At 43.7% G+C, this 27,396-nt stretch overlaps 2 protein-coding genes and 1 long non-coding RNA gene across 8 annotated transcripts in view; 2 read left to right on the plus strand and 1 right to left on the minus strand.

The window, feature by feature from the left end:
- The window catches only part of LOC142566002 (uncharacterized), a 191,935-nt gene extending 173,609 nt beyond the window's left edge, over positions 1 to 18,326 (plus strand). For 2 of the 3 annotated variants that reach the window (XM_075676682.1, XM_075676680.1), the window contains one exon: positions 17,479 to 18,326. In XM_075676682.1, the coding sequence (XP_075532797.1) occupies positions 17,479 to 17,633 (155 nt within the window). In that variant the 3' untranslated portion in view covers positions 17,634 to 18,326. Of the gene's footprint in view, positions 1 to 540; positions 1,619 to 17,478 lie in introns of those variants that run through there. The other variant, XM_075676681.1, reaches the window with a different exon arrangement.
- Positions 1 to 27,034, minus strand: part of LOC142566001 (uncharacterized) — a 31,762-nt gene extending 4,728 nt beyond the window's left edge. Inside the window, exon 1 of one of the 4 annotated variants that reach the window (XM_075676677.1) lies at positions 26,851 to 27,034. In XM_075676677.1, the coding sequence (XP_075532792.1) occupies positions 26,851 to 26,929 (79 nt within the window). In that variant the 5' untranslated portion in view covers positions 26,930 to 27,034. Of the gene's footprint in view, positions 1 to 8,403; positions 9,313 to 21,022; positions 21,156 to 26,850 lie in introns of those variants that run through there. The other 3 variants (XM_075676675.1, XM_075676676.1, XM_075676679.1) reach the window with 3 other exon arrangements.
- On the plus strand, positions 20,839 to 22,131 carry LOC142566003 (uncharacterized). Its single transcript, XR_012824952.1, has 2 exons — positions 20,839 to 20,926; positions 21,026 to 22,131. It is a non-coding gene; the product is annotated as an uncharacterized LOC142566003 (long non-coding RNA).
- Positions 27,035 to 27,396: the final 362 nt, after the last annotated feature.

The following is a 27,396-nucleotide window of genomic DNA, read 5'->3' on the forward strand; positions in this document are numbered from 1 at the left end:
ACACTTGTGCATGTGCCATAGTGCATATGAAAGCACATGTGTCATTTGCAATGCACATAAGACATTCACCTTCACTTCTTTTGTTATGTGTGACAGAGCAAATTGTTCTAGTGCAGTTGTTAATTTCTTGCCTCTCCGACGCCTAGGCACACAGCTGCTTTCATTAGCCCACAAAATATTTATTTATTTACAAAGGCTTTCTACCTACTCAAATGAAAGTACCTGCAACATACTGGCATGGTAATAATTGGCTGGTTCTGGGTGTTAAAATTTTCTTAAATGTGTAAGCATTTCTATGCTTACCAAACGTCCATCACGCAAGATAAAAATGTGGGCCGATCCCAGAGATAGTGCAATACTGGGCCGACCCACGGCGGAGGTGAACAGCCTTCAAGTACCCAACAAAGTGAAAAGTGCATACAATATAGATAGAGCATGGAGCAGTGAGTGGCTTTACCTTTGTTCTGCCTGTCGCTACCACGAGATCGAAGCAGCGCTCGCAAATCTCTCAGCACACACCGCACCCTGCACCTTTCGCAGATCGCTTTCAAGATATGGGCCCGCTCTTCAAGGCAAAGCGACGAGAACACGGAGTTCAAGATATGGTCCACGCGGCGCATAATGGTTTGACGTGGATGGATAAGGCACTAGAGAGCAGTATCAGCTTATAATGATCAGAACGTCATCAGCACACCTGGCACCGCCGTCTGCAGCAGTCCGTGTTGCTGCGACGCTGCTGTTTATACCGGTCATATTAACTTCCATAACACTTTTTTGTTCAAGTACCCTAAAGAGCCCAGGAGGCATAGGGGTGGGGGATGTTACGATTGGCCAGCGGGGATAGTGACCTTCTGGCTTCACTGCAATGAATCGCTTCGTGAAGCCAACAACACGCCCCCTTCGAATAGCCCTTCGGAGCCAGTAAGGCTAGACACGTTTGGCGGACAGGATTGTTAGCTGGTTCGCTGTCACCTTCAGGGACCAATTGGAGCAAGAAAACTCCTGGAAATGTTTGTTCTATGGCATTCCCCCATGTACTCTGGTAATAGTCACGGTCATGACAGATTCAGCAGCAAACTGCAGAGTCAGCTCAGGAACGACATGCCAGCTTGAGTCAAGCGTGACAACACCTGTCTATGAGGCCTCACTGGTTTTGGTGTGTTCAGTAAAACAAAAGTGCAAGAGAGTGTGTGAACCTTCGCCCTCAAAGGCGGGTACTTCGACGACTTTGGACGCTTTGATTGGATGAAGGTTGGATGGCAGCTTTCCCTGGCCTAGGGATCTAGTAAGGACAGAGAGTGTTTAAGCAGACATTTTCGGCTGTTCAGTGTGTATTTCAGTCATGCTAGACTGATCAGATGTAATGTTCTCCACCCTTCATGTAGATATTGTAAATAAATCCCCTACTCCTCATTCCTCCCTTCAACAACATCCTTAGCATGAATGAGTCGAACGATGGTATGGGCCAGGTACCCTTTTCATGGCAGACACCATCTCTTACAGGGATTACAATGAAAGGAGCAAAACATACCAAAAGTACACAACTAAACAAGAAATATGAATTGGAACAACATGAATTAGTGAAAAAAAACGACTTATTACAGGGTATATACAATGTGTGAAAAAACATACTAATGACAAGGTTCAAGGTTCCTAAAATACTTGACTTGTCACAATGAGCTGTTTTACATTACAAAACAATGGAAAAAAATTTAAGTATACATTACTAAACAGGAAAGCAAAATTGCATATTAAATAAGAACATCAAGAAATGCAACTGGAACGGAACAGCAAGGTAAGAGGTAGTTCAGATTTCTAGGAACAACTTTAAATTATGTACAAATGAGTCGTGACAAATAGCGAGAAGAAGAGGTGAGTGGAAAAACGGATTAGTGTGGGCGAAGATAGGTGCGATTTTAAGTTGGTGATCAAGCCGTCAAGACACATGTCACGAGCTAGTCTGATATTTAGAGTCACGTGGGACAACCGATTGGAGTGAAGTTTATGAAAGAAGGACAATAGTGTCGGAAGCCTGCGTATATTGAGAGGAGCTAAATTAATCTAATATTTGATTTCCGTAACTAGATGTATGCGAGTAGTTTCTTGTGATGAAGCGAGCAACATTATTTTGCAGAGACTCTAGTTTGTGTTCGAGGTAGGCCTCATGTGTGGATTCCAAATTAAGAAGGCATATTCGATTTTAGAGCATACTAAGGTGGTGTAAGCCAGAAATTTGGTCTCGGAGTTAGCCGAGTGCAAATAGTGCCTTATGAAGCCAAGTGATCTGGTTGCTTTAGTAGAGTGTTCTAGTTTGCCGTTTTTACACTCGGCTAAGCAGCTGAGCAGAGCGAAAGCGTGAATGCGCATGCGCCCTCCGCTTAGCTGCAAGCAGGCTGGTGGAGTCAGAAACACGGTCCGCTTACAAGCTGCCTGAGCAGAAGGTTGCTGCCATTTTTTTCTAGCAAGGGTGGTCGATGCACACACCCACTCTGGCACGTGCATCGAGGCACCTTGCCTGCCTTGCTCTTTACAAGACAGATTTGCACAGACGAAGACTTATGTCTGCTAGAAGGTGCGCATGCTGACCCATTTGAAAACCTCGCAGCGCGGTAGTATGTGATGCATGCTGTGCAACATGTTGGCATCAGAAAGGATCAGATTGGATGCAAGATGCAAGCTCGCTGGCTATCACGTGGCATTTCCCAAGATGGGGCTTTATTTTCCACTGGATAAAATGGACCAGTAATGCATTACAAGTTCACGTTTAGATGCTTTATGGACAAATAAGCTATATGTATTCATTTTACTTATAAAAGCTTTACTTACAAGTTTTACTTATAGGTGCTTTTATTTTGTTTCATTACCCTGAATTCGGCCAGAAGGCACTGCAAATACGAAAGGAACATCAAGCGGAAAGCCAGAGAGGCCGAGATAATCTCGTGGCTCGCGGCAATGGAAAATAAACCTGCTATGAGTAACTACTGAAGAGGAAATAACAATATTGGGAAAGAAACAATCTATTATAACTCAAAGGGAAGCTTATTACTTTCTGAAATGAGCTCGGGATGCCTTAGAACACGCACTTATACAGCAAGATATAAGAAGGAAGAAGCATGTGCTTGCTGCGGTAAAGCTAGGGAAACAATAGAGCATGCTTTACTAGAATGTGAAATATTTCCCCAGCAGTAGATTTAGGCACCACTGGCCTATATACCATTAATAAAATATATCCAGAGAGGGAGATTAAGATGGACTGCAATGATTGTAATGGCATCATTGGAATCAGACATATGCTGGCGGGGTGTCCCGCGACTCTCCCCAAACTCGTTGAAGAATGGACACAGTGGGAGAAAAGGATGCAAAGCCCATTGTTTCAGGACCAACTAAGGGCAGTCCAGGGGGCCCATGACGTCGCTGAAAGGCTTGGCCTGACAGTGCCAACATGGGAGCGGCCCGCCTTGGCTTGAGAAGTCTAGCCTCCGGACATCATTACAATAAAAGTTTTCACACACATACACCACTGGCCTGCTTGAAGCCCTTGGGTTCAGCAAGAGCAGAGGGAAAGTAAAAATGTATGCAGTAAAGATTGGTAAGCAGCGAATGGAAGATTGGTGGACAAAAAGTAGGGAAACGTCAAACAACAGAGGCTTGCAAAGACAAAGTTCAGAAAGTTTGGTTATGGGAAGTCATCGTGGGTTTTTTTTTTCTTTGTTAACATAGGTAGAACATTAGGCAATACAAGAGCTTCATGGCGCAACCCACACATCTTTCCAAAGGGGACACTCGTAGCACCTATCCATCCGTCCCTCTGCTCCGCTAGGCTAGACATACAACTAAAACATGCAATCACCCACCACTCCACCATGTGGCTTAGCGGGGCAACTTGGAGCGGGGTGGACCGTAATGACACTAAACTAAAACACTCTAGTGAAAATCACATCTACGCAAATGTTCCATGACAGATCGGATGACAAATGAACACCCAGATATTGCGAATACCGAGGCTACGGGCATGTTTTATAATTATGCAATTGCATAACACGGGTTTAGCTGTAGTCCCGAATCTGATAGCTTTTGTTATATTAATGTTGATTTCCGCTTGCTTACTGCCCCACTTACGGAGATTGTCTAAGTAAGATGGAAGGTAGCAGGTGTCCTCAGGGTTAGTAGATCACGCAATCATCAGCAAATAGTCTATGAAACGCCTACCATTACTAATATCGTTAATATAATCTAAAAACAAAATAGGCCTGAGCATGGAACCTTGCGGTACTCCAGATTTGACATGATTTAATGGAGACAAATGGTCATTGATGAAAACTGATTGCTACCGGTTAGTTAAAAAGATTGTAGTCCACCTAGTTATCCTCACATGTTAAGATCTGTCAGTTTATGAATAAGCCAGAATTGAGGAACCTTGTGAAAAGCCTTCGCGAAGTCTAGAGATATTACATCGATTCGATAAAAAGAATGAGTGGAGTTATGCAAGTCATTAATTCAAATCAATCGTGTAAAAGTCCATGCCGACTGATAAAGAAAAAGTTATGTTCTGTAAGAAACTTCATTAGAGCAGATGAAATGATGTGTTCGAGAAGTTTGCAGCACATGCTGGTTAAAGAAATTGGTCTGTAATTTGATGGGTTAGATGAATCACCATATTTAAATATGAGAATTATGCAAGCTGCCTTCCAAACATTTGGGACGCATCCCGTGTCAATACATTGCTGAAAAGGCTTGGCTAAAATGCGACATATTGCAGGTTTGGATATCTTAAGAAGTTTAGGGCAGATGCCATCACGGCCAGGAGCAGAGTTAGTTGGAAGACAATCGATACAGGACTTTACTACTTCAGAAGCGATATTAATGTTGTGCATGCTTGAATGCAAAATAGGGGCCTGAAAGCTACTACCTAGGTACAGGAGTCTCGTCCGTGAAAACGGATGAAAAAAAACTTGAATTCAATAGCAACACGTGCCAGAGAAAGAATGTTACCATCCTTAGATAACGGTACCGTCAAGTTCGATAATTTGGGTTTCCTAAATTTTTGTGTCATTGCTAAGCATGTCTGAAATGTCATGGTTGAAAAATTTATCTTTGGCTGTTGTTACGGTCCTGCATAAGTGTGCGTGCTCACGATAGGGCCTCCAATCTTCCACAGATGCTCATAGTTCAGCTCTGCAATATATAGGTTTCACATGCGTTGCAAACCAAGTGCTTTCTGTGCAGGCTGTTATTTTGAATTTTGGAATATGCTTTTCTTTTTAAGTGTGATCAGCCCATTATGAAGAAAAACCCAGTTTGTGTTTATGTTGCAATGAGGGAATGACTGCAAGAAGCCGACAGAAAAGGTGGAAAGGTCACTAACAAGCCCGCTGACATTCACGCGGGTGTAATCAAATATTAATTTCTTTCTATTTTCATGTTTCTTTAGGGCACCTATGAATTCACAATGCAAGATATTGTGGCCACTGATACCATCCAATACATTTTCCGTAACATTATTTGGTTCTGTGGCTAGTATGAGGTCAGAGTGAATCACCATGAGTGGGAACAGAAACAATTTGATGCAAATTGAAAGTTGAGAGCATGCCAGGAAAATATTGGCATTGACGTTTTTCTTGTGCCATACAGGGGTCGGCATCAATGCCATTCAATATTGGGATAGTCGAAATCGCCGACAAGAAATATTGGTGATGTCGGGTACTTGTTCTGGACAAAACTTAAAGACTTGTTTAGATGATCCGGAAAGTAGTGGGATGAATCAAGTGGACGATAGCAGACTCCAATGACAGAGGTAGAATGTGTGGGCAGACAGAGAGCAACCCTTACAATTTTGAGGCAGGAATTAGTTTCAATAACACAAGCTTCCAAACTAGATTTTACTGCGATTAACACACCGCCACCTCTCGATTCAGTTTTATGTTTTCTAAATAATGAAAACTGACGAGACAAGGACGATCCAAAATGTCGAATGACAACCAGGTTTCGGTGCCTAGAACGTCTACTGAACAGGATTCAAGATAAGAACAGAGGTGATCTTGCTTACGAAATAAGCTGCGGAAGTTTGACAAAAGAATTGGCACACATGCATCACAGCGTTCATTTTTTACATCACTGGGTTTTCACGAGGACGTGACGTTTCGGGAGGGCACTTACTTCATTAGTGGTATGGTCAAAGACAAATCGTGTTGTTTAGTAGAAGCTTGCCAAACAAGTTTGAACCTTTCAGCGGGCTTCTGTTTGGAACGTCCGAAATCTCGGAGTTTCTGGACTGCATCCTCATTGAAAAATCCTTATCAGTCCACATGAGACGATTCAAACCTTTTTTAGTTTAAATGCATTTTTCAGTATGTGTTTTCTTTTTCAAGTTTAGGAATTTCACAATTACCAGCCAAGTATAGCCTTGTCTTTTCTGTCCTATTCTATGGGCACGTTCAATTTCACCAGCTGCAATGCCTAAATATTTAGAAACTAACTCAGTTACAAGCCCTTCCTTTTCCTGCCACGTCTCTGAGTCTTGCTCAATGACTGCTTTAAAGATAAGGTTGTTGTGACACAATCTGTTACTGAGGTCGTCTACCACCAAACTTGTGTTGCAATTGTCCTGATTTTATGCTTTCCAGTTTGTCCTGGGTGTCAAGCATATGAATTACCTCGTGACGCCAGAGGTTCCTTCCATTTAGGAAAGAAGTTCAGTAACATTCGTTTGGACGTCTTTTACTTTCCCTAGGATGTCTTTCTGAAATTTTCCATTGCAGGCTGCCGTATCCTTGAAAATGAGTTGATAATGACATTGGGCTGCGTGGAGATGAGCAAGTGGTACAATGCTTAAGCGTACTTAAGTCCCAGAGGAGTTTCTGCATGAATTTTTCAATTGTTTATGAAGGTTTCTTACCTATTCAAAGAAAAGTGTTTGCAACATACTGACGTGGTACTAATTGGCTGCTGCTGGCTGTTGGCCTTGGTGTCTTCCTTTGCTGTTGAGCAGCATTTACTGAGTGCACAGTAATAATGAGCTGCACCAAATGGCTACACATTACTGCTGTACTACTCGAACTATTCCAAAAGGGCGAATTTTTCTGCTCCAACATGCACCATGACTACTTATTTCCTAGCCCAAATCCTTAACTGGCTAGGCCACCGCTGCATGCTGACACACCACCCACTGTGGGTGTGGGCTGTATTAGCCAAGTCTCAGTAAGACAAAAATAACTGTGGCACTGTTTTTTTTGAGCTTTGTTATTTAATGAAAAGGCTTTGAATTCAGGCCACCAGTGCCACAATAAAGTATTCCTATTCCAGCCGCACTACTTGTTAGAGCTGCATGCCACCTGCACTACTAGCTGGGCCAGTCACTTGAAATCCGTGGACTATAAGGTTAGAGTAGAATCAAACAGAAGACATTTTTTTGATATACTGGCTTTGGACGTCCCCAAATTTTTGGGATGGGCCTGCTATAAATTTTACGTATTCATAACATGGGAAGGTTATGACGACATGTAACCCAGGCAGGCAATGCTTTTGGAAACGAACTTTAAACTTTGCCACTCCGACAGTGGTGAATAGTGATCTGTTGTCATGTTGAGCAGTACTACTTGCATCTGACCGCTGGATGTATTGTGTCACTGTTCGTTATTTATTACATGTGCTTATAACATGTGCTCCAAAAAGATGTTCCAATCATTGGTGCAATCTACTAATACCAGCTACTTTCGCAATGTCTCTGTAGGCATCTCTTTAATCCTTTTATGTCTAACACGATACACGAGGACTCCCCTGCAATCACTGACACAGAAATAGTACAGTGTAGTTCTAAAACAAATGTGTTTAACTCATATTGGTGACAACAAATAGTTTAACATTGGTGCTATCATAGGTCTGGTTTGCGATTACAGCCGATGTCTTGTGGTTGATTATAGGAGTTCTTTAACAGCAAGGTCCAGCATTACTAGAGCTTTGTTTAAAGGGCAGCCACTTGGACAGTGGTACGCTTGGACTCGGGTGTAAGTAGTTTAATATTGATGCATAGGCTTTGAGGTGACCAGGGTCAGGCTAGTGTATACAATTTTTATCCTGTTCTATTTTCTTTCGCATCACTCGCACTTCATTCAGTGTTACTGCATACATGGTGCGTTGAATGATAGGAAGGAAATAGAATAATATGTATAATCTTGGCCAAGATGGCCTTGGAGTATGTTTAAGCCCAACTTTAGGCACACATGATTCCCAGCTTGGGTGAGCATACCGAGATAACTGTCCAGGTTGAGGTTCATTCCGATATGCTGTTAACGCTTCTTTGAGTAATCGTATAAACATGACTGAACAAAAATCTCTGTGGTTTTTAAAAACCCATCAAAGCCAGAGACTCAGACTGGTGGTCGTGATACGGGCATTTCACGATACCTTCTGAAGCATAACTTCCAGACCGGTGACAAACGAAGTAGAAATGCTTCTTTTTCAGGTGGCCGCAAGTCTCTGTACCTGTCCTTGCAATGAAGTGACTGCGTGTGTCTTTCTCCACCTTTTCCTTCAATGATTTGAAAGCTGATCAGGATAATAAAATAAAGCAAATGTTACATGTATGCAGTGTGTCAAGGGGAATCAGTTTATTGTAAGCCCACGTTGGCTGTGCAGAATATCTTATGGGGTAATTTAGAAGAAGAAAGAAGATTAAGTACCCTGGACACTTGTATGTTCAGTCTGCATTTCAGGGTGTGTAATGCACAGAACTAGCGTTACAAAGTTGAATCGTAGACATGTTGTGGAACTCAGTAGTTATGAAGAAGAGGTTCAGTGACATCTTTTCTCTTTTCCTGATGAGGATCAAGCATTTGTTTTTCTCAGGGCAAAATTTTAGAGCGAAGCATAATGGAATTGAAGAAAAAGAAGATATAAAAAAGTGACAAGAATGATGTTGCTTCTTGTACATTTTTAAACTATGCTTTGTTTGAGTACATTTTGCAGCTTTCATACAGAGATCAAACTCCTGCGAAGACAGTATGTATAGAAACTGTAAGCTAATTTGCTTTATTAATTTGAGGTTGACACTGTGACATGGCGTCTAATTATAGCAGCACAAAGTGACTGCCATCAAAATTTTTTTCGTGAGCAACGCCAAGAACTGCATGAAATGACAACTGAAAATGACAACTCTACATCTTACAAATTTCCGTTCTGAACGAGAAAGAAAATACAGAGAATCATACCTTATCTATAAGTTCAAGGCATTGCAACAAATAGGCATAAACATTTCAAAAGGAGCTTTATAATCTATCCGCTATGCTAAATTTCAAGCTATAGGCAACAACATTTAGTTTGGTTTCTTGGTGTATCCTTCTTTTTTTCTTTCCTCTTCTTTTTCTCAGCCGGCGTGTCAGACGCCGTTGACATGCCGGCTAACACGCGTGAGTTGGCACGTGGTTGACACCATGTTTTCCCCGTGTTTTAACTGAACAATTAGTAGATTTAAATTTTTTGCACATTGGGAATTCAGGAAATATAAAACTTCGACAGGAGCTATCATTAGAACTAGTGTACAGTACTTCTAGCACTTCTTTAATCAAACAATGCAAAATTTGCGCTTTGGTTGACTCAGCATTTACTTATTGTGTTAAGATTGATATGAAGTGCTACTTTGTTTTTTCGCTGTGTGTACATGTTTTTAGACGCAATCCTTACCATTGTATGGAGTTCTCGCTCACACAAAGCCATGTACTCGATTGCAGATCGACTTTAAGCAGAAGTGCAATCTTATACCTGTGCACTTGCCTCTATTCATTAGTGTGCAATACCGCGCAAGCCTGTGCATAACTATACGACGACTGTAAAGCATATGAAAGCTCCAGCACCAGTTTAGGGCACAAGATTAGACCAGATTTCTTGAACTGAAAAGCTGATTTAACACATTAATAATGTACAAGGAGGCTTGTCCATGCTACCTAACCTGACAACTATTGCTTCTAGAACCTAAAGAATGCAGTAAAAAAAGTAGGTGCTTGCCACAATGGGGAGAAACAAATATTTCTGTACCGTACTATAGGTGCTTACCCATTTTCAAGTTTACAAAGCGAGTGCTTTCCTGCATGGCATGGCCACCACTATGGCTAATATTCATGCTACCAAATCTGCATATATTGTATCGCATGGTTTACCTTACAGAAGTTGGGAACTAGAAGCAGGGTTCATACTTTGTATATTTGTTTTCTTTCTTTCATTAGTTAAAGTAAAAATAGCAAATCATTAACTTCATTCATGCTCCTCCAGTCACTTTTCTTTTATAGAATGTATTCTAGGGTTTTATGCGCTAAAACCACGATTTGATTATGAGGCATGCCATAGTGGCGCAGTCCAGATTAAGTTTGACCACGAGGGGATCTTTAAAGGGACACTAAAGCGAAACAATAAATCAGTTTAGACTAATGAAGCATTGTTTGAGAACCCTGCAGGCAGTGATTTCAAAAAAATAGTTTGATTATTAGATGAGAAAATGAAGGTCGAAGTATCAGTATTTGAATTTCGCGCCGAAACCCCAGTGCCGGTACGTTAGCGTGACATCAGGGATTCCAAAGTATGTTTTCGCATTTGGGCCGCGTTGGCTGAATAAAGGTTCCTGAAACTTGCCATGTTTAATATTTGGTTCCTTTAGAACTCAATATAGTCAATCTGTACCGCTATATATAATTAGTAGGCCCTAGAAGATGCCATCAAAATCCACGACGTCACAGCCCCCAGGTGCGGGAACTCAAGTAGGCGTCGCCACCCGTATTTCATTCTTGCGCTTTTTCTGGCTTACCAAACGTCTTATCATTGTAACAGTGGTGTTTTTGGTGTTGTAGAACGGTAATTTACTGATGCAGAAGAAATAATTTTTCACTTTAATGTCCCTTTAACGTGCCACACAGGCGTTTCTTGCATTTCGCTCCCATCTAAATGCGGCCGCCGCGGCGGGTACATTTTTTTAAAACTTAAATATGCGATTCCTAAAAAAGATCCATCAGCAATGATTCTGCGTTGCTTCGATTCAAAACAGCAATGATAAGCATGCAATTTAATGTATGATGGTATAAGTTGCAGCTAGTGCATGGTCAGATAAAATGTTAAGCATGAAAGCACCATAAATGAGCACATTTCAAGCAATAAGTGAACAAGTGAATCGTTCACTCTGCAAGCCCGTAATGCAAAAATAACAGGTGCAGCGGTAATCACGCGTTGCTTTGAGAGAATAAGCAAGTGTCTTACCTGGCATTGTCAGAAAGTGATACCTCTCATATTCTGGCTCGAAGAAATGCACGCTGATATGGCGGTACTCCAGTTCTTTCAAAGTCAGGGCTACTTCACACTCGTCGCAGTTGTGCTTCGGGTGAGTGATTTTGTGCACAAGTTTTATGTGCCTCTGCAGACTGCGATTGTTCGCTAACCGCAGGTCGCAGTACTGACATTCAAAGGAAGCAACTTTCGCCATTGCGAGACCGCGAAGAGAAGCATGGGGTTTCCTAAAAACCGATTATGTAACTATGCCCAGTGCGTGCAAGCGGGCCTTCTATATCTGCGGGTGCTCTGACCATGGAGGAAAGAAAAAGCTGAGAGATGCTGACGTCACTCTTTGCGAAGCATGAGTGACGTCGGAAGGCGTGGCAGATATCCTCTCTTGTGCATATCTCTCTCCTCCGGCCCGCAACCACGCACGAACTGCGTGGGCTGCACGGGCGCGCCTGTAGCAATCCGAAAGCATCTACTATTCTGACAAAAGATGCAATCGCGATGTAACGTTGGCGAAGTCCGAGTATTCTGCCCTGGCATTGAAACAAGTTTAAAATAAACTCCTCACATTAGACCGTCATGTTGGAGTCCGCAACTTTTGCGGGATTTTGTGAAAAGCAATATGGTTTATTGGTCCAGCCAACTGAAACTGTCCTGATGGCTTCTAGACCCACCATGTTGTATTAGTGGTTTTGGCGTTGCGCTGCGAAAGTGAGGTTGTGGGATCACATCTCGGTCGTGGAGGCCGCATTTCGACGGGGTTCGACGAAGTAAAAATGCAATGCCCGTGTACCGTACGTTAAACACATGTTAACGAATCCCGCGCGGTGAAAATTAATCCGCAGTTCACCGCTACGGTGTGCCTCATTATCAGTTCTCGGCTTTGGCACGTGAAGTGTCAAAATTTGAATGTTTGATTAACCGCAGGTACGGTGGCTGCCTAGTTCCTGCGTCATTTTAGATTACCTTTATCGTTCATTTCTACCTTCGTTTCCTCTGTTTGGGCTCCCTGGGGCTAGACCATAGTGGTTATGGCTAGACGCGGCGATGAAAAAATCAACGAGTCTAGAATTTCAGGACAACATTCATTTGGGCTAGATGGTGCATACTTGATTTAGGAAGGAACAGCGCCAACGAAGACGTTCACAAGTGGGGAGAACGACACAGGACAAGCACCATGTTAAAATTGGCTCCAAGGCGCTGTCAATACAGGTTAAGAAAATGTTAGTAAGCACCGGGGCGACACAGGATCCAATACAAATCCCTTGTCTTTGTCGATAAAACTTGTTCTCGAAAGAGATTAACGTCACATCAAGGTAAAATTCTAGCATTTTCATAAAATTATATATTGACACGCCAGAGGAGTTTTGGAACTCTACTGCACTGTTACTTCCTATAGCATCTCTGACAGAACGAAATAAGGCATCGTGGGGCACAGAGTAAAACAAGTCTTCAACATCTACTGAAAACACATAACCATTGGAAGTACATCCCTCAAGAAACCTAACAACATCTTTTGAACTCTTTGTGGTGTACGGACCTTGAACTTTAAGGGATGTAAGGTGCTTTTGAAGAAGCTTGCTTAACACAATCAGCCAAGTTCCATTTTCGCTGACCACTGTTCTGAATGGCACGGACAGTTTGTGCGTTTTGGCCGTAAAGAACATGGAAAGGGCATTGCTTTTGCTGTTACCAATGTCATTAGCCAGCGTGCTCAGATCTAATTCTTTACACATCGCAGCCGCCTTGCCTCTCACTCGCGTCGCACTAGCTTTCAGAGGGATGAAGTTCTTTGCAATTGCTTCGCCGGCTCTTTTTTGAAACTCTTCCTCGGTGAGCACCACAAACCCACCATCCTTGTCAGCTTGAAAAAGCCGGAGTCTATTCTTCCTGAAATACGACACGACTTTTCCCATAGAATCTTTGCTAGTCAACGTGTTAGTGCTGGTCGTAGATCTTATAAGCGTATTCACACCATCCAGAAGGCATCTTTCACGGTTTTCTTCCAACACCTTTCCTGCTATGCGCCTATTAAGCGCCAGGAACTCATGTGCTTCTATCCGTGGCTCGTAGCTGAATTTCGGACCTTTGTTCAACACCTGCCTGACATCGTTGGAAAGATCAACGTCTCCGATGACCGTCACCAGCCTTTCCGGGGGCTTCTTGTCCTTCTTCAGAGAAGACGACCGTAAACACTGGTTCTGTGTCTGAGCCCATCAAAATATATATGTATATATATATATATATATATATTATAGAGAGAGAGAGAGAAAGAACAGCGCATTAGTAACTCCCAGTTATGGATATCCATACATTTGTTCCTGCGAGCAGGCATCATGTAATGAATGATTGTAGACCAAAAAATATTTCGCGTTTCTTTCCGGATAAATACATGAACATTAATAATGCCTTGGTTTTCATACTTATTAAGAAGTAAAGGAACATTACAAGTTAGCGATTGCATTAGATAAATTGTTAGCCTTTTTGGCACGAGCCATCTATCCTGGCTGTAGTCCCGACAGCGATTTTACAAGTGAAGAGACTTTGTTAGAGGAAAAAAATATGAATTGAGTAAAGGAAAGCCATACAGACCTGGCAGTTTGAAATCGCATTAAATTTGGTGAAAAGTGGTGATGTTGTGTGGAGGTATGGAATGTTAGCAATAATTCCGACGTGCACGTTTCTGAAGAAAAAGCTTGTGTTAGTGTTCACAGTGGTGCCCCACACATGCATGCAGTAGTTAATATGAGACGCAAATAGTGCCTGGTAAATTTGTAATTTCAACTGTTCTGGAAAGAAATAATATTTTTAAGGCCGTTGTGGCTGGACCATCCCAATGAAGTGGAAAGGAGCGCGTTCGCTTTAGGAATGACATCGCAAGCCTCCAGACCAGAGACAAACAGGCTGGTATGATCCACATATAGAATGGTTGTTGCCTCGCTTTCTGCAAGGGTTCATCGAGCAATAAGGTTCCCAAAGAGCTCCAGCCGCACGGGAAGGTGCGAGGTGAAATCCGGCAACACTCATGCAGGCGGCTGTTCCCCCACTCTCCATTCCCCCCAGCCGCACTTTGCTTTGCTGCACCGCTCATTCTTGGTTCAGCAGCCGTCCGATATGGAGGTTCCCATTGTTGATCGCGCCAAGTACGAGATTTGTTCCGCAATTCGCTTTTTGCACGCCAAGGGGACTCCCCCGTGGATATTCATCATCAGTTGACAGAGGTGTATGGCGACAAGTGCATGTCCGTTCAACACGTCCGAAAGTGGTTTAGGGAGTTTAGTGCTGGTTGAAAGAAAGTCCACGATGAAGAACGGAGTGGAAGACCGTCAGTTTCGAAGGTGGTTATCAAGATAGCCCAACGCAAAGTGCTTCGGAAGAGGAGGATCAACACCTGTGAACTTATTGCTCAGATTCCTGGAAGTTCTTACGGTACAGTGGAAAGAGCTTTGACTAAAGTATTGGGGTATCAGAAGTGTTGTGCTCAATGGATACCGCGGCTATTGACATCAGACTACAAGGAGAAACGCCTTGACTGTGCTCGCCAGTTTCTTCAAAATTGTCAAGAAGATAAGGAAGGATTGTTGGACTCCATTTTTATGGGAGACTAAAAGTGGGTGTTTCATTTCACTCCTGATATGAAATAAAAATCCCAAGAGTGGCGTCACCCAGAGTCACCAGTCGCAAAGAAGTTCAAACTCCTTCTGCTGGCAAAGTCATGGCCACTGTTTTTTGGGATCATAAGGGAGTACTGCTGATCGATTTAATGGAACGTGGGACAACAATCAACTCTGAGAGTTATTGTGCAACACTATGAAAACTCAGGCAAGCTATTCAGAACTGCCGGCGAGGACAACTGGCAGCCAGTGTAACACTGCTTCACGACAACGCCCGACCTGACGTCTCCTGTCAAACCCAGGAACTTTTGACAAACTTTGGGTCGACTGTCATGCCCCACCCACCGTACAGTCCGGACCTTGCACCTAGTGATTATCACTTGTTCCCCAAGCTAAAAGAACATTTTAGTAGCCAACGCTTCCGGAGCGATGAAGTCGAAGAGGTGAAATGCTTCCTTAGTGGGTCGGCGGCAGACTTCTACGACACTGGGATACAGAAATTGGAGCACTGTATACAAAAATGCATAGAAAAAGATGGCGATTATGTAAGTTTCATCTTTCCAATAATGTAAATTTCTATGAGAATAAACAATGTTCTCTACTTCTAAAATTGATGGGAACCTTATTTCTGGATCAACCTTCGTATGCCTATCATGTCATTAACGTAAATGTCGAAGGGGACCTAAAATGCTGCCCTGTGGGACACCTAACAATATTGCCGTCCAAGGAAATACTATTTCCAATGACAACGCATTGCCTGCAATCAAGCAGATACGAACACAACAAAATATGTCATTCCATGTACACCGTTTGCAGTCAACTCTGTTATTAGAATCTTGTGTTGCAGACTGTCAAAAGCCTTGCTGTAGTCAATAAATATCCAGACTACTAGGTTTCATTTTTCTAGCTTCTTGATTAACAACTGCTGAACAAGCAGTGCAGTTTCGGTAGAGCAGGTCATCAAAGCTGTTTCTCCATCGCCAGGGTTTGTGTCATGCTCTCCAACCATGATTCCTCGCCCCTTTGTGCCCTCCAGAGGGGCATGGTCATGGCCCCCCAAACAAGGGGCTTAAATCACCACAGCAATGAAATTGCAATTTTTCACTTTTAATATGCTTCAGTGCAATACATTGCATAAGCTTCCCTGCTTAACTCAACTGTAATGCGGCAGAGGTGACTTTAGGAAGACTTTCTAGACATGCCAAACAATATGTGCATTCTGGTCAGAACTACACCTGACTTAACATTCCGACACGTCGGCATATGGATGGCCCTTGTGCAGTTTAAGAGCACGAATACGCATGCTGGTTGTGGCTTGAGGAAATGTGATTTCTTAAACAAGTTTCAATGCCAATGCCCTAGACTAAGCTTCACCGCAATGCAGTTGTGTTATGCACTGGAGCTTCTGTAATGTATTGCGGTCCATCACTGCAGCAACGTCAGAACCAGCTTTGAATGGGTGTCATGTGAGTTATTAGATGTCTCGGTGCTCATACTGTGACAGATGACGGCACATGTGCGCATGTATAGTCGGGAACATGTGCAAGGCTGTGTTGCAGTCTCGTATATGGAGCTTGCAAGATGGGCGAAGCAAGGGCCCAAATCACCACAACCCTGCCGGAAATAGCTCTAAATCCCTGCCTGTACACTTCTTAAGGGTTTCGGTGCTTTTACCGTAATCGGAGATTGCACATATAATACTATATTTTCAATACTGAGCTCATTGGAACATCTTCCTGTTCATGCTATGCACACAAAAATGAGGAATAAGGGAAAAATTATGCAGATCCCACAGTCTGTGGGAATTGATGTAAGTGAAGCTTTCCATGCTGGATGCTCTGATTGACGATAATTAGCAGTGTTGACGGCTAAAGCTTAATTTCTTCAACGTTTAGGCTAACACGAGATTGGCGAATTGATGTTAAACGTTACCTTGTGGGCACCACTGCTGTTTGTCTGTGTAATAGGCAGAACACACAGGGAGAGGTGTTTGCATGAGGCATTGTTGTGGGCCATATCTTATAACCCGAGAGGGTTAAGTGTTGTCATTTCCTCATATGGCACATCGCGTTATGGCAGAAGTTTTAAACTTGAATTGGATTATGGGGCTGTACGTGCCAAAACGACACTCAGATTATGAAGCACGGCATAGTGGCAGACGCCAGATTAATTTTGACACCGTGATGTTCTTTAATGTGTCCTAAAATCTAAGTGCACATGGGTTTTCTATTTCGCCCCCGTCGAAATGTGGCTCCCGCGATTGGGATCAAATCCATGACCTCTCGCAATGCCATAGCAGCAGAGCTAATGCAGCGGGCACAGAAGTGTTGATTTGACGGTCAACCACTTCTGTAGTGTTTCCTGGACGCTGCAGTGTGCTTTAATTAATGCGGCTCTGCTTCTGCACGCCGTGCGAGTTGCCCGCTTGACATATTTTCATTGCGTTTATTTTTTCAGAAATAGCAGCAACGTATTGTATTGTGCCTTGAACATAAGCACACCGCAACCGCTGTTGTATGTTAGTGGAGTTTCCTTGCCTTCTCATGTCACTTCCCCCATCTTATATGCGAACTGCCTCTTCTCCTCCCTCTTCTTCTCTCTACAGTTCTATCTGTGTCCCCTCTCGCCTCGCACATAAGCGCTGCAGTTTCTTCAGTGCTTCTGAGGGGAGTCACGGATAATTGCAGCTGTCAGGTGGCTAATGTGACAACGGCCAGGGAGCTCCAGAGGACATTGTGCACATTCGATGCGGTGGGGTGAAAACAAGCTTCTCCCATCTCCTTTCCTCTCTTACTTGTGCCTGTCATGTATATACACACTCTGAACCCCCCCCCCCCCCCCCGATGTGGTGTGTGTGACATCAGCAGCAGTCCACAGCAGCAGCTGGAGTGGGAAAGTCAGAGGAAGAGACAAAGAAAGCTTCACTTTAAAACAAAATGCGTAAAGGTTTCTATGCTTACCCAATGAGGAAACCCGTCCATCACGTAAGATGATTGGTTTCAAGATAAGGCCCGCATGAGCGAGCGAATTGTAAGATCGGGCCTGCGCAGCCGTGCCATAAGCAGCGGCCGCTGATGTACAGTTGATAATGGTTTGCATCGAGAGGAGGCAGCATCATTGACCACATCTACGTATGACGTCTACCTAACGTGACAGTTCAATTACGTCACGTAGAACAGCATGCATTGGCCAATGCTCATCTTCCATGAAGCAGCAACATCATCCAAATGCACCATAATATAAAAGGAGTGAACAGTGCTACTACTGGCCTCTGCTTCATACTCATGCTGGTCTCAGTTTAACATTTTGGTGTTGCAAATGCGCTTCTCCATTTCATGATTTTTTTCGTGGCGTTTCTCGCAATTATATGAAACGCAGCAGCATATGACGACAAAACAGTAGGTGATCAGTCGCAAATGCTTATGCATCATTTAGATAACTCCCACAGGATACTCTGCATGTAAATTTATCTTTTTCCACTTTCAGTATGTTTCAGCGCTATGGTATGCTTGACCGCGTAACCTTGCTATGTCCAGTGTTTGTGACCCCTTCCCACTGTTGGTATACTTCATCACAATGCTAAGTGCATGGTTGAATGCATAACACCACTGTATTGGGATGAAGCTAACTTATGGGTCTGACATTACAGTTTTAATTTAGCGTACGCAACTATAGTGTATGCTATACGCTAAAGTATATATAGCGTATGCTAAGCAGCACACATTTCTTTAGGTTGAGTTGGCCTGTGAGATGTTCAGATCTTAAAGGCCATGTGCCGTCATTGCGGCTATCTCCCGACTGTAGCTATAGGTGGTGCTAACATGTCGGATGTTTCTTTCGTTAGGTTTCAACTCACTCGAAACGAGAAGCGATCTCGAAAACACCACAAGGTTATCCATAATATTCTGTCGTCGAAGCAGCCCGAGACTAAGCGAAAGCCATTTACACAGTCAGTTGCAAAGAACGAAGTCCATTTTACAAAAGCAACGCCAAATTCAATTCGAAGCTGGCAGCCGGGGCCGCCGCCATGTTTCACGCAAATTCCACAAACCACGCAAAGACACTAATGCTAAATCTGAGAAATAGTGCGCGTACGCTATACGCAATGGGTCGTTTAGCGTTCTGCGCATGCGCAGTGATGACCCACTATTTTATAGCGTACGCTAAACTAAAACTGTCTATTATGCAGCACATTTTAGATGCTTGCTGGTTTTAAAGTCCGAAAGCTGAGATACAACAGCATCGCACACTATCACGTGAGGAAAACGAACCGCTGCATGCAGCAAGTAGCATCAGCATAAGCACTAGATTACAGTTGAACAGCTCTACAATGAAGACCACAATTAATTTGCCTGTAAAACAAAGAAACTTATGCGTCCCTGGCGGCTGATTTACGTTTATAAAACGAATGCCGCACCAGTGCCGCCACTGCCCCGCGAAGATGTCACCAGGGTAAGCTGTGCGCTAGCGCTAACAGCAGTGTATTTGAAGAGCATGCTGATATTACTAGTTCTGTTGCCCTGCTCCAGGATTCACTCGCCTCGTATGCTACTTGTTGTGACGGCTCAACGGCTGACGAATGCATGGATAGGCCGCGAATGTCAACGAAGGCGACCAAAAATTCTGCAGCAAGGGAGGCTTAGGGGCACTAGACAATCGGGGGCTTTGCTTTGCATGGTTCCTGCATTTGGTTGGAGAGCAAGCTGGGAACCTCAATGGAGCATAGGGTGGCTACAGTAGAACGTGCTGTCAGGGATATTTTGCAGAGAAAAATTAGCGGTCTATTTCATTAAGTCTCTCTTGAATTCTTGTTAAAGATTTTCTTTTGTTGAAAGTGCTTAGCTATTGTGAGCAGTGAGCTGCGCAACCTTTAAAACAAAGTGACCTGCATAGCAAAGGATTTTGAAGGTGCGAGCACTTTGTTAAAAAGGCGTTTGACTACATAGATACATTCAGAGCAGCGCTTTCTACCCTTTAGCCCATGCAGAATTTGTAGGTCCTATTTGCGCCACCAGGATCTGCCGATGTACTGCAGTGAAGCCTTTAATATGTGTCCCAATGTCCAATGCTACGGAGTTCAATATATCCATTTAATGTCTGAGCAAGTTTGATGTATGAAGTTTCATATACAAGTAATTCTCTTGGTGATTCACCACCTGTTATTTAAGCAGTAATTCTATTTATAATTGTTTCATATAACAAGGTTTAATTGTAATGAATTATTGCTATACGACATTATTTCCATTACTATAACTAATACTCTCAAGCTTGGAATCTCCCAGCTTCCTCATACAGTTGGCCAATGGGACAGTGCACCTGACACAACAAGCCGTGTCGTACACTTACTCTGTGCATATTCACAGCCCATGCAAGCTTGTGCTGAAAGCTTGTTGCTGCTTGCAGAGGTAAACGTTTCACTTGACTGTTGTAATGATCTCGCTGACTATGTCATGGAATAAACAGTTACTCCACAATAAAACATAGTATGAGGCCATTTTGTAAACATGAGCTTGAAGTAAAACTGTGCCATGCATCGTCGAAAAAGGAAAACAACATTACAGGGATGAGGATACTTATCGTGGGCTTGTCTCTATAGCTTTTATGTCTTGCTTTGTCCACATTATGCTGCACAGTTTTAGTTGAAGCGGTTATTGGCTGGCAGACGTCTTCCCATCATGTTACTACGAGTTTTGATGAAAGCAGTCTTGGCCAGCCTCTCTACCCCTGGTTCTCTGGCTTAGGTACTGGTGCCTCCAGTAGTTCAGATTTGAATGGGTGCAAATTAATTTTCCCTCTCAGTGAAATCATACCAACTTTCCCAGGTTACCAGGCTTCTACAATTCCTCCTAAGTTGAACTTGTTCAACAGCTTTACCGAGTACTTTAAGTAGGCAGTGTATTCTATGTCGTAGGGCAAACAGAAAATTAGCATAAGCACTCTTGCTTTCAGGCTGCCACAGACTTCGAGTTAAAAGTGCAGTCGAGATCAACATGTCCAACCTTGATCCCTCCAGCCAATGTGCCAGCCTTCCCTATGAGCCACTACTTGCGAAGGTGAACATACCTTCTTTGTTCCATGCAAAACATTTTGTTAACTGTTTCCAGGAAAAAGTAGTTCAAGCATAAATGGCCAACGCATGCTCTTCATACCAGGTTGCCATGGATAATGGAGACGATAGGAAAGTACAGGCCAGCGTCGCTGTCCCAGATCCATCCGGCAGCTTTTCTGTCACAGGTCCATGTGTCCTAACTGCTGGTCTTCAATGGGAGTTGACACTGTCTCCTTCTATAGGGGGCATTTTCTGACATGCTCTTCTGTGGGAGAATGCCCCATTCATAAAAAGAAACAACAAAGATTGGACACAAAATGGTGCAGCTCATTAAAAGAAAATTACTTGCTGGGTTCGCCACTGGGCCGTATGCGTCGGCGCTCGTGACTCGACAAAAAGCAGCCGCAGCGGCACGCGCAAGCTCAGGCTTCACATAGTTTCGCGCCCATCGCAAGAGGGGCACCTCACGGCTACATTCGGATATTGCCGGCGCACAAGGAGGAAGTGCAGAAACATGCACGCTCGCAGTCTCAGAGGGACGCGCATGCGTGGAAACTCGATACCATGGGTGCACAGCTAGAAGGGAAGAAGGGTCGTTTTGCCACACGCTTGCGCACCCTGTAACATTTTGTGGGCGAGTGTACATGCTAGACATGACTGTAGTGCTTATTTTTGAAATGTGATCCTTTGGGATGTATAATACATATAATATGCATCTTAGCTTTGTTGTGCATTAAGAAGAATTTTTTTTACAAATACTATATAATTATCTGAAAAGATGAATGTTTCTTTAGATTTCACACATTTCTTTTGCTACATTGTAAATGTATATCCTAATAGATTAGTGTTTCGTATGTTATACGTTTGCCGATAGGAGACTTACTGCTGCCATGCGAGGGCCTTCAGGCACATTAAAGCTGTATGTTGCAGCTTTTCGCCTGGAGGACACCCAACAAAGTTTGTTGGAAATAAAACCATTTCTGGTATGGTAAGTCGAAAATTCTATTTCAAGTCGCTGCCTCTAGACCCTTCGTGCCAACCGCCATTTTGGCAAGGCTGTGTGATGTCTGGGAATAAGGCTGCTTCGATGGATTTCAAGACCAGATAGCAGCCTTCCTTCACACACTCTGGCACCAAAAAGGGCAGCACAGGTGTCAGTGTTACTTGTGCTACAATTCCTTCACTTGTGCTATAAATAGCAGCAGCAAACTGCCAAGATGCAAAAGCAAAACAATGAATGAGGGCCATAACGTATTTCCCAGCTCCTGAAATCAGTTCCAGTTTTTCCAATAGACAAAAGCATGGCCTTCAAGATCAGCTTCGATTACCAGTGGGAACAGTTTCCGAGGGTGCCAATTCATTTCATCAAGACTCAGTGTTGCCACACTGCTTTTGATTGAAGTGTGAGAAAAAAATATTGAAGTGAACGTTTTATAACACATTGAATGCAGTCAAATTTTCTTTCTGTTATGCTTTCCTTTTATTTCAAAGCAAAAAAAAAAAAAACCAAAAATCTAAGAAAGCAAGAAGCAAGACAGAAAGAAAAATATCTCAGTATAGGGCATCATTGCACAGTGTTGTGAAACCAGATGTGCACGCCTGTGAGGGTGATGATTGGCCAAGTGTGTGCACTATACATTCAGTGATGCTACAGGCATGCACTCTGCTGTTTGCGTTTCATTTGACGCTGATAGTACATCCACACAATGTAGCCACAGGGACAAGTGAGCAGTCAAGTGAAGCTTTTTGAGATCATGTTTAGTTGGATCATGCAAATAAAATGCATTAATTAATCATATGCCATTAAAGATACAAGCACAAGTACAAAAATTACTGTGCATGATAGGAGTGGCTGCGAAGATGTATAAGGCTCACACAAAGGCCGGACAGCAGACAAAGGACGATGATATTTAACTCATTTCGCCAGGAAAAATGACTTCGAAGTTTGTGCATTAAGTACGAAGAAAATCCGAGGATACCTAAGCACTTCTTATGAGTTGTGAATACTTTAATGTCCAACTGAACGCCACTGAGCAGTCCGAGTTATGAACTCCTCGCGGGCAAGCGGGCACGTTAAGACGCTTGGCACATATTGATTTAGCTTAGCCTCACCGAGGCGCAGTTAGAACACACACAAGAGCTTGAGTAGACAAGGAACAGGTGGTAACACAGGCTTGCGAGAGGGAAGGTGATGTTTTGTCGTAGCAATGCACTCTCCCCTCGCGAAGTAGCGCAGCAGCAGATGTTCCCCTTCACTCCCTTTCCTCTGCTGAGAGACACGAGCCAGCAAATGCAAGCTAGTGTCATGAGCGCGCCTCGTGTGCTCACATGGCGTCACAGTCAACGGGAAATTTGGCACCGTTTTGCTGCTACAGGTGGTGCCGGCTTTTTCACTGAAGGAACCATTTAACATTCTTGCATAAAAAAAAATCCTGTCACTGACCACATAATAAACAGCAATAAAGAAATTCCGTTAAAAGTATTGCATCAAACCAGCTCAGAGCACGAAAGATTGACCAAAGCTGTCAGGCTTGGCTGCTGAAAATTAATGTCTTGTAGCAAGGTTTAACGAGCGAAAATGATATGCAAGAATACTCAGAATGATGCGAATGCTCAGATGCTAAGCTCTGCTCTTGTGCAGGAGCTTGGCAATGCAGCTGGCATAAATGCCAGTCTTCTGACTACTACTCTGGTTTCATGAAAAGTAGGTTATTCTGGCAAGAGTATCACTGCAACATCACTGCAGTGCATTTTTACTTCACAGTGAGTAAGTACACTTTTACTTCACTGTGTCAGATAAACAAGTCGACAGACGTTTGAAGTGGTTCAACCACGATTCACAGCTGGAGAACAGGATAGCAACCATAGAATTTGGCGAGATGATTAGACAACAGGCAAAGGAGAGTGGACAAAAGTTGGAGGTGAAAGCTGTTCTGTTTGACTGTGGCGAGGTGTAATGGAGTCTTCAAGCAACAGGCAATGGCGATGGTGCTTCCTAGCGTGCTGATATTGTTCTGGCTGCAAGGCACATAATGGTGATTACTGCATTTTATAGTGTCCCATTTTTCTTTAGATGACAAAGTATTTAAATTTTTGTATTGGTTACATTTGCAGTGACATCCAAAATCCAGATTTGTACTGGGCAAAGACAATACTTAAAAATTAAGTTCAGTGGTCTTACATGCCAAAATCACTAAATGATGATGAGGGATGCAATAATGAGAAACTCTGGATTAATTCTGACTACCTGGGTTTAACATGCACCCAATGCAAGGCGCACAGCATCTTTTGCATTTTGCCCCGATCGAAATGTGGCCGCAGGGGCTTGGATTTGATCGCACGGCCTTGGGCTTAGCAGCCAACACCAAAGCCACAGCACCAGTAACATTAAAACAAAGCAGTGATTTGATAAAGCGTGTAAAAGCACAACGGTTTTTAAGCATTGCTTCATGCTAAGGTCTAAGTTCGGTACTGTCACACAACAACCACAATAATGAGATGAACAACGGGGGTAAAATGCTAAATTAAACTGCAAAATTATGAAACAAAAGCCTTTGAAGCTGTGAAGTTCTTTAGGAACTTGCAAGGTGTGGACATTTGGACATGCAAAGGATGTAGCCTTTGGAAACAACTTGCCAAGTTAATTAGTTGTTTTTTACTAAAGCAATACTTCATCACAAAGCAAATAGGTATAATTTCAGTATGCTCTAAGACTGAATGCCCTATGATGAAAATTTCTATAGCATTTCTAGCAAGTTATATGGAGCAACCAAAGGTAAGAGACATTTGATGCTAGTGTTCAATAAATTTCAGTTATTAGACAGCACTCGTCCAGTGCCCTTCCGTGTGTCTTCCATTGCTTCCGCACTGATTAGTAAGTATGATGCTAGTGACTGCAATAGAATACGCGAAGGCCGAGAAAATAGCAATGGCAATGAAGAGCTATTGCTTGAACAAAAAAAAAAAAAAAAGCATAGGTGTAGTGCCAAAGCAGAAAGGAGAACATGAACGAAAAGTATGTGCAAAGTCATACATGACAAGAGAAAGCAGCAGGCAAGATGTGGTGAGCAGGGGGGTGGGGGGTGGGGAGGAGTATTCTGTAAGAGCCCACCTAGTGGACTGTCCATTTCGGCCGCTACTGATTGGCTAGGGCTGCTCGTCTCCTCCTCTCACAGAGCTGAATCCAATCAGCAGTGGCCGAAATGGACAGCCCACTAGGTGTACTCTTACAGAATACCCCCCCCCCCCCCCCCCCAGGAGAAAATGATGAGATGGATTCTTGCCTTGTGAAGTGCAGCAACTGTTCTTTTTTTTTTTTCTGTTCAGAGCGAACGTGAGTGAGACTGGAGATGTAATGGTGATATGAGGCTTTGATGTGGAGATAAGCTGTGGTCTGGGATGAAGCACAATTTTGGTTTCCAGCTGTGGATGAATTTCCAGGAGACCCTGCAGATAAAAGTTTTTTTAGCAATTAATAATTCACGTATCTGGCGAAGGAAATCGTTACAGTGAACATGCGGCATAAGCAATAGACAGCCAGGCACATATAGCAAAAGACAGTGCCACTGTAGAGGAATGGAGACAGGGAAGAGCAACAAAAAGTGATCAAGCATGTGCAGGGAGAAGGGTACAGAAAAACTACAAGGGATCACACAAAGGAAATCAGTTTGACAGTGACGACAAGAGCAGCACTTATGAGCACAAATTTCAGAAGAAAGTAGCAAATTAATTGGGTCATAAGTTGCCAAAGAGCAAGCACTTTCTGTCACGAATGCTGCTGATGCCAAGCATCAGTCCTGGCGCTGTTAAGGAAGTGACGGCGCAGTTGTGGCAAGGGATAGCAGCAGGTGTCTCATAAAAGTGGCAGTACCGGGCAGTACTGGGCTACAGTAAGCCAAGTGTACCAGCCTGTGCTTCTTGAAATCTGTCGCCTATGTCGAGTTGAAATGTACTACTAAACTGGGTGTTCGTCGGAAAGACTTTCTTGCCCATGCGGCGCTCGTGCCGAGTCGGTGATGGCGGATTATTGGTTTAATGAACCATCTTTCGTCTCATTAAAGATGTTTTGCGTCTCTTCCCGGGCGAGGAATAGGGGCCATAGTGTAGACCAGGCATGCTCTCCTGAAGCAGTACCTTCGCTCGTGCAACGCTTTTTGTACGCTGCTCTCTGACTTTTAAATGGAATATTTGAATGGTCCCCTTCGATATAAATAAAGGTTCTTCAGCAAAACCATGTGCAATAAATCGGTAAGCGGGAGCCGCAGAGCTAGCGAAACGGAAGCAAAGCAGGCAAGTCGGACGTACATTTAAATTAAATTATGGGGTTTTACGTGCCAAAACCACTTTCTCATTATGAGGCACGCCGTAGTGGAGGACTCCGGAAATTTCGACCACCTGGGGTTCTTTAACATGCACCTAAACCTAAGCACACGGGTGTTTTCGCATTTCGCCCCCATCGAAATGCGGCCGCCGTGGCCGGGATCGGATGTACATTTAGACAGAGCGTTATTATAAGCTCAGGTGCTCTCGTGAGGGCTCCGTTTGCCGGTGACGTATGCCGTCCTGTCGCAGAACTGGTAAAAATCCATTATATCGTCGGGACGAAAAAAGCACCCCGCCACTTCTATAACACCATGCGGAACACTGCGGCCGCCATCACGTTTCAGAGTGGTCTACGGCCATAAATTGCATAACGACTTTCGCTTTTCCCAGCTACAGGGTGCTAAATGTGTTTCGACATGCAGACATGCATGTTCACGCGTATCTCTTGAAGGGTGCAGTATGCACCGATAACCAACACATCATGGACACGGCGTAATGCTTTGGCATTACGCCGTGGCATTAAGTTATCCGATTGGTCCTCGATATCACAGGTTCACTGATCCCGTCGCACGTTCCGTATGTTACCAAAAAGCGCAACAAACCTACCGGCAACATCCAAGGAGACGCAGGAGGAACACTTATGCACGACGCATGGCACGCACGGCTTCGTCAAGAAAGGAGACATTGATTTGAAGGATCGCCAGCCGACACACGGCAAAATGCGCGCCTAGGGACAAACGCATACGAAACAAGCAAATCGGCTTCTCCTCCGTAGTACCTAGGCAAAGGGAGAAATTTCAAGCGCGAAAGCCCCCAGATTTTCTCTCTCGCACCCGCTGAAACGACTGGCCAATCCCGTGAACTGGCGTTTCCTCTAATGACCGTCTCGTCTAGGTGAGAGCCGTCGCTAGGGTGGCTAGAATTGGGAGGTGTGAAGACCGCGGCGCCACCGCCATTGCCTAGGTAGGCCCCGCTACGCGTTCCTCCCACTGGGGTAAAATTTGGCGCTTCCATCGGGGGCGCGGGTAGGGTGGCTAGCGCGGGGGCGCCGTGAGCCTGTCGGTCTCGTAGGCCACGGTGCAGTGCAAAGTAACTCTCGTGGTCGGTATAGTGCAGCTGTATTTTTCTCGTGTTTCCTATATTTCGATCGCT

This window comes from Dermacentor variabilis, unplaced genomic scaffold, assembly GCF_050947875.1.
Source record: "Dermacentor variabilis isolate Ectoservices unplaced genomic scaffold, ASM5094787v1 scaffold_12, whole genome shotgun sequence".
Taxonomy (NCBI): Eukaryota; Metazoa; Arthropoda; class Arachnida; order Ixodida; family Ixodidae; genus Dermacentor; species Dermacentor variabilis.